The 8,428-nt window shown below is 28.2% G+C and overlaps 1 protein-coding gene across 7 annotated transcripts in view; it reads left to right on the top strand.

The window, feature by feature from the left end:
* LOC106460998 (DEP domain-containing protein 1A-like) overlaps positions 1–6,491 on the top strand; it is a 49,766-nt gene extending 43,275 nt beyond the window's left edge. For all 7 annotated transcript variants that reach the window (XM_022387796.1, XM_022387794.1, XM_022387795.1 and 4 more), the window contains one exon: positions 2,649–6,491. In XM_022387796.1, the coding sequence (XP_022243504.1) occupies positions 2,649–2,756 (108 nt within the window). In that variant the 3' untranslated portion in view covers positions 2,757–6,491. The remainder of the gene's footprint in view (positions 1–2,648) is intronic.
* The last annotated feature ends 1,937 nt before the right edge of the window (positions 6,492–8,428 follow it).

Below are 8,428 nucleotides of genomic sequence, written 5' to 3'. Positions count from 1 at the left end.
TTCTAATATCTTTATATTAAATTAATTAATTATATATATATATATATATATATATATATATACTCAAAATTCTAATTTGTTTTTCAAGTTTATGGAATTCTGTCCTCTCTTGCATGTCATAAAATTAGTTTGTTTAAAGTATGTCTTGAAATTATATTCAGTAGATTCTGAAGGAGAATTCTGACTTAAATTTCAAAATAGTATTTAAATATTTAATTTAATTGTTCTGTAAAGCTTCCATATTTGGATGAGTTGTTAAGAAATGCTAAAGGGAAAATTTCCCAGTTTTATGCTGAACAATTACAAAATAATCTCAAGTGTTATGTGAACAAAAACAGTTGTGTAAGTCGGTACTATGTATTATTCAGATCTCTCAACTATTGATGTAAGAAATCTGTACCCAGAGTTTTTCAAGTAGCACCATAATTTCTCCCTAAAATATTAATTAATGTACTGAAAATATATGCCCAGTTATTATTATAAAAGTTTATATCTAGCTCTAAAATTGTAAGATAAGCATTTCTGAGTGCTAATTACTAAGTGTAGCTGAATTCTCTGTTATAAATCCTAAAAAAAAATAAGACAAGTTTATTTATAGCTTTATTTACAGAAGTTGCTGTTTTATTGGATGGTATTTTAATTTCTATGTATATGTATGTGTGTGTATTAATAAAAGTACTATAAAGTATTGAAAGAATTCAAAATACTCAACATTATGAAGCCATTTTTATCAAAAATGAGTGTGTGTGTGTACCTTGATTGGCCATGTCTTGAATATTTGCAACAGTTTTCAGAGCTTTATAATGATTTTTTAGGAAGTTGACCAGCATAATATTTTATGTTTAAATATCAAAATAACAAAATCATGAGATCATACTACCTCTGGTTTATCACTCTTTTATTTATCATAAAATCTTAAATACAGAATTACATCAGTTAATTCATAGTTGTTTATAATCAAGAGCTTTTAGTATCTTTTCTCTCCACAATCGGTACCAGACTTAAATTAGTTCATTATTTTACTTTGTTTGGTTGACTTACCGAGCTTTATATGAAGTTTTGGTATACTTTTATTTTTTTGCATTTAATTTTGAATAGATCCTGTTTTAATATATTGGAGCATAGTATATATTAAAGTTACTTGATGGAAGAAAATGTAGTTGGGTACATGTAGCAACCCATATGAACTTAACCATATTGCTGTTCGCCAAAAATAACTTTCTTGTTTACAGAGAGTATTAATGATAACAACTGGTAGACTAGACTTAAAAATCAGTTAGTAAGATTAAATATTTTGTTTACATTATAATGGTACAATGATGAGAAAGTTAGTCTAACTTATTTCACAATCAAAGGGGTGTGTATATTTATTGTCACAAAACACAATACAATATCAAATAAAACAATAGGGTAATTATTTCTCAACAATATGTATCACACTGATGAGATACATGAGAAGCTTTTATTAATTTCCCTTATCAGTTTAAATTTAAACTGAAAGTTAAGTGAGCTAAAATCAGATTGAATAATAACTCCAAGTTAGAAAAATAAAGTAATAATAAAATCCAAGTTAAGCTTGGATTTTATTAAATGTTACACTTAAAACCAATGTTTAAAACTGAGTTTACACAAATTACAAAATTAGTTTTTGTCACCAGTACAATACAAGACAAAAGGGGCAAGTAATTCTTGTGGATATTTATTGAACTGATAAGAGATGTATAGGAAACCTTTTGTTGTACAAGTTCAAATTTAAACTGAAAATGAGCTAAAGTATAATTGAAAAATAACCATGTCAAGTCAAATGAAAATAGTGTAAAATTGAATTTAAGCTTGGATTTTACTAAAAATTAGACTTAAAATCCAACTAATGCTTAAGCTATGAGTTTAGACAAACTTCTCTTTAATTTAAAGTCAAGGTCTCTATTAAAACACAAAATATGCTAAACCAATTCACTGAAGATGAACATTAATGCAAAGAAAAGGTAATTCAATCTTAAGAGAGCCTTCAAACTGTATTAAAATTTAAAAGGCTAAATAAAATCAGAAGCCTGCATTCTGAATGTCATGGAGCAAATCTGGTCTTATAATATGAAAACAAAACTATACACAAAGCTAAGTTTGCCCTCTACCCCACATTCAGTGAGCACTCTGTGTTTATGGCATCTGGTGTGAAAAGATCATGGCAGTCCCTAGCCATCACGTGACTCACTGACAAAAGAAACAACTGTTTCTTTTACTAGTTTACAAGTTATCTTTCGTGCAAAAGAACAAGGATAGCAGCCAATTACAAACACATTTAACCAAGCACTCCAGCAAAAGAAAAAGCTGGGTAACTTAAGTGTCCCACTGTGTCCAAACTGAGACTAATGAAAAAAACTATAATTAGGAAAAGAATTTACACATTAACTAAGGGATAGAAAACATATATATTCATTTTATTTCTAGTTTTGGCCTTGACCTGTGTCCACCATATAGTTGTATGGTTGAAACTAGTTGTAATATGTGTGTGAGGGTTTGTCCCCCTTTTTTTTTTTTAATGTCTACCAAGGCCCTCAGCAGAGCACTACATAATGTTGACAATATTTTGATATGCTAACATGTTACTGCTTTATTCTGTTATTGTGTATATGTTGTTCTTTTTTTAGTTCAAAGAAAACCACCCTGATGTCTATGCTACCAAGTTTCCCAATGAAGAAAGAAAAGTTAGGAAGAAAGCTCCATTACTAAAAAGAATAATGAGTATGAGAGTTTAAGTAACAGGTTGACTGTATGTATGTTTAATTTATAGAGTGCATAATTTCAGTTTATAAACTTTTGTAGTATTTGATTTTATGTCCAATATGTAATTTTCAATTGTGCATGCTGAAATAGGTTTTTATATATATATCTATATCTATATAATATATATAATATTTACAGAAAAACAAAAACAATTGTATATAATATCAAACAATGTTGGTCCCTAACCAAGTGTGAGAATTTAGCCTCATTGTTTTCAAACACTTCCTGAAAGCTGAGTTGTGTTTAGAGAATGAAGATTATTAAGAATTTCTTAAAATCGATTTTTCATAAATACCGAGTCCACACAAATCTTATTTCACATGTAACTCATCATATAAATTTCTTCCATTTGTATAAAAAAATACTAGGGTGTGAAGTTACAAAAAACTGGAAACGTACATAAACTTGTATATTAACATTCAAACCAATGAGTAAGACATCAATGAAAAACATTATTTCATATTTTATCAGCCATTGAAAAGTCTGCTATGTCATGCATGTGCTTATTTGTCATAAGTTTTTAACAGGTTTTATACAGTTTTCTAACAAATTATATTTGCTTTCCCACATATGAGGTTCTTCAGTTCATTGTATCTTTTCACACTTAAATATGAGTCTTAAAAAGAAGAGAGGGTTGATATAATTCATTCTGTTAGCAAACAATTAGAAATAAAACTATTCTAGAAGAATCATTTGAAAATATTCATTGTTTCTGTACATTCTACTGACTTGTGTTAAAAGTAACATAAGTTGTTTGCTGCAAAGTAAACCTTGTTGGATTGAATTTTCACTTCATAGCTCTAATGGCAATGAGCTGCATCTAATATTAGTTTTAAAATTATTTCAAATAAGAATTAAGATTCATGGCGATAAGCTTCTTGATAAACATATTTTGAAAATAAAATTGTATATCTTTAGTAAATCAAGTTTTAAGAATGGATGTGAAGATTGTGTGTTTTTGTAACTTGTTTTTTACCTAATTGTGTTGCACCTCTAAATGTTGAAATTTGTAATATTAAGTGAGGAAGGTAAATCTCTAATGTTATGTTCACATTATGATAACTGTGTATCTTTTACTTTATACAGGAAAAACTAAAAACAAATATTTATTATCCTGATAAATTCTTAATCTCTGAATTCTTGAGGTCTAGGAGACAAGTAGAATTTATGTGATGAAGCGAATTCAAGAATTACATACATGTGTGATAAACAATGGTTAAATTTGCTTTAAAACATTGAACTTACTTTTTAAATTCTTTTAGTATAATGTAAGTCATATTTCTTATACTATTCTGGAATTTTAATGCTATACAAACTATAGCCTAATGAGAAAACAGATCTTTTTGGAATTTTAGAAATTGACTTTTGTTAAGTGTGTAGATAACTTTAGTTGGTGTTAACATGGTGCATAATGGTAATATATTACTATCTTTCTTTTTATATATTTTAGTCTAGTTCAAATTAACTGAATTTTCATCTTAGATTAAACCATTCATCAGTTGAAGAAATTTACAGGACAGTATAACTTTTGGTTTGAATTAAATTGTAATTAACTTGTGTATATTGTAGCCATATAAGTTATGGAATTTTACCATTTACTTGAGTGTTGTGGCAGATGCAAGGCTCTGAATAAACTGAGAAGTGATAAAGTGGAGGGGTATTCCTTACTAGCATTCTGTCAATACAAATAGGACGATAAAACAACAATGTTTGAAACAAGTATATTTAAACTGTTGTATGGTAGCCATATTAAGACAATTGGATACTGTCAGTATGTTCAGTATTGGGAATTTAATTTTTCCAGAAGCATGGTTATTAATGACACAATATAATGAAAATGGCTTTTTTGTTAGTGTTAAAAGACTTGCAATATTTGTGTTTTTAATTGTGGCTATTTCTTGAAGGCAAATATTTTTATAATAAAATCAGTGCCCAATATTATAAAAACAATGGATTTAAATTTGCTATTTTTTGTATGGCCCACAAATTTTAGATTCTAAAAGCTCAAAGGAACTGATATTAAAACAATATTTTATTTCATTTATTTGACCAAGGAAAGTTTTGGATGGCTATAACTTAAGAAGTTCCTTTACATTTTCCATTTTGTTTGAGAAAGGTTTTAGGTCATTGATGAGAATAGCTTCCTTTATCCTTAACTTCTGCTCACTACAAGCTGAAGTGATAATTCAGAAGCTAGTAGGAGAAATTGGAAGACATTGTCTGTTAAGAACTTTTTCAACATTAAAGATAGGATAAAAAAAAATGAAATTCTTATTGGTTATCTGTAATAACAGTTGTCACACATGTAATACTGGTAGTGTAAAACATCAGTTACAAAGATGCTTCATTAAACAATGTCAAAACTATGTTTTCAACAAATCCAGCATACACATCCTCGTACCAGCTTTTAGTGAGCTGAAGTTGTGTAGAAAAGTGTTATCCTAAAAACAGAAAATGCAAAAAAAAAACTTTTTTCTTAAGTTTTGCTTTCAAATTTTCATACAGAGCTAAAGATAAGACTGTTTTAACATTATCTTGGCAAGCTTAAGGTTACTGTTTTAACATTATCTTGACATGCCTAAGGTTAGTTTTAATATTATCTTGGCAAACTTAAGGTTACTGTTTTTTGTTGTTGTTTTTTGGAAATGTGAAAAAGAACTTTTTTTATAGTTTTGTTTCAGTTAAAACCTCTAAATGTAAGTAACTACTATATTTATTTTATATATTTCATAGATTATAATTGTTAACCATTACAGCACATAACTGTGCATTTAGCACAAAAAGTTAATGTGAATTTGTGGATTTTTGCAGCTTGTTGTTTTGTCTTGGCTATTTATGTATATGCTAAAACAATGTTAGTTTGACCAATACATTATACATTTATTCAGTGTTTTTAACTTGATTCATCCTATGTTTGATGTGGCAGCTAAGATGTAAAGGTCAAAGGCCTTTAGATGTGTTTCTTCTGAATAATGATCTTTATAATTGTTTATATAATCTCATTTTTATTATTGGTGTCCCAGAAATCAAATAATGTACAGAAATTAGGTTTTTGTTGTAGTATTGTTAATTTTTCACCCTTGTATCAGTAAGAATAAGATGTCATATATATCATTCTACTGAATAACTTGTGCAAAAATGTAACCAAAAAATTTTAGATTTTTCCTAAATAAATGAGTTTGATATTTTTTAAATAAGATTGTCTCATTAAACAACATCAAAAGAGAATTCACATTTAACAGTGTATTCATATTGTATTTGTTGGGTTTTTTTCATGTGTTTCTATGCACTATTTTATAAATTGGAATAAAAAATAATTCCAAAAAATAATATTTTTGAAGTTTGAATTATTCTAAGAACTTACCAACTTTTAGTTTAAGTTCCAAGGTCACAGTACTTTTTTTTAAAAGTGATTATTGAATTGTGGATAATTTATTCTACAAAAGTTGTGTTAATTTAGTCACAAATCTAGCATCTATGTAGTAATCAAAATTTCTGTGAAGTGTAACGGTCAATTACAAATGAAGCAAAACATTGAAAGGTCCTTTTATTATTATCTATTCTTTTGGTAAACATTGTCAGAATAATGTTAGTAAGATCTAATATAACGATTTTCTTGTAACTTCGTCTGTAGAAACCAGTGATGTGTCAATATTTCACAGAAACAGATGTGTTTGTAACAACCAATTGATGTATTAAAATTTTTATACCCCCACTACAAAGCATCGTAGAGTAGGATATTTTGGTTTTCCTTTGTCAGCCTGTTCGTCCATCTATCCCAGTCTCAAAATTTGATGGATTGATTTTGACCAAACTTATACAACAGGTACACAATCTACACAGTTCTAGAAGTGATTAACTTTGGAATTTCAAACAGTCACTGGTACATAGAAAATCTTCCCCAACCCTGTGGGCACGATATCTCAATACAAGATGAATGCATAATGACCAAACTTTTATAATAGGTAATACGTATAAAGTACTAGATCTGATTAACTTTTTGAAGGTCATAGGTCAAAAGGTCACTTGTACACAGAAAATCTTCCCCAACCCTGTGGGCACGATATCCCAATACAGGATGAATGCATAATGACCAAACTTTTATAATAGGTAATATGTATAAAGTACTAGATCTGATTAACTTTTTGAAGGTCAAACAGTCACTGGTACATAGAAAATCTTCCCCAACTCTGTGGCCACGATATCTCAATACAGGATGAATGCATAATGACCGAACTTTTATAATAGGTAATATGTATAAAGTACTAGATCTGATTAACTTTTTGAAAATCATGGGTCAAAACTCAAGGTCTAAAGGTCACTGGTACATAGAAAATTCACCTTGTGGACAAATACTATATCATCAAATTGTGGGAACTTAAACGTTCACTATAACATTATTCGGACCATAGATGTTTTATAAACACAGTTTGCACTTGTGTCTATTGATGTTGCAACTGATAGTTTGGGTTAGTTAATAATGAAAGTTGATATACTCTTGCTTTAATTACAATTATTAGAGGATAAAAATTGTTCAGAAACTAGGAGATGGTAGCAATACCAGTGAGTAGTTTTAAATACATAAAAAAAAGAAATAATCTAATGGTGCCTGGTTGTTGTTTTTTTTTTTGTATTGGACTAGTTATTGTGTATGAATGAGAAGAACTGATAAAGTCTGAAAGAAAGATTTTTGATTGTGTAAAAAAACTGTAGCAAAAATAAAGGTTCCAGAATTGTGAAGAGTTGATACCCTTGGACAGTGAGTATACACTTTTTTTTTTGTTGCTGTTGATCTTGTTAAAGAGCATATGGTATTTCTAACCACTTAATCATTGTAATCATAAAAAAAAGATATTAATTCATACTTTTTTTTATTAGTTTTGTAACTTTTTTTTTATTTTATTTTTTTAACTTCAGTAAGGGCTATTTAGTACTTAGAGTCAGTGGCCTTTATTGAAAGTTTTGGAAATTGACTGAGGTATTAATGAAAAATTTTTGGAATTGTTATGTTATACATTCTGAGAAGTTACCAACTTTTACATAAATCTTAAGTAAACTTAGGTTTATGGATTGCTGTGAAATTTAGTTAACAACAATACTCCATATCTACATTTCCATTACACAGTATTAAGATAACATCTGACTATAGTACAAGTTGCAAAATAACACCCATTAATTATGTTGCATCTCTATAGTTTTTTAATATCCCTCTTTCAAATGCATGATTAAGTTCACATTTTCAATTATGCAAAATGTTTGAATATCAAAGCTGTTTTTGTCTTAAATGCCCCTCCTAACAAGAAATTTCTTTTATTAAATAGTATAGTGACATTTTGGAAGCAAAATGTTTTATAAATGGGCAGTAGTTGTTATTAAACTTTTAAGTAGTTAACCATTGCTAATATTCACTAACATTACATTTTATTAATTAATAAAGTATTTACATTCAAACTAGATCACTGAACTATTCATGCAATGTGAAATTATAAGATGCTAAATATTTCAAATATTTTGTGATGCTGTGCATCCATATGTTAGAGAATGACATAAATAAACCAATTACTATTCACCGTTTCAATGGTATTTTTTATTTTTCACCCATATACAATTACATTTATCAATACAGCTTTATTATGAACCACAA

This window comes from Limulus polyphemus, unplaced genomic scaffold (assembly GCF_000517525.1).
Source record: "Limulus polyphemus unplaced genomic scaffold, Limulus_polyphemus-2.1.2 Scaffold877, whole genome shotgun sequence".
NCBI classification, from domain to species: Eukaryota; Metazoa; Arthropoda; class Merostomata; order Xiphosura; family Limulidae; genus Limulus; species Limulus polyphemus.
This window is presented reverse-complemented; position numbering and strand designations above follow the sequence as displayed.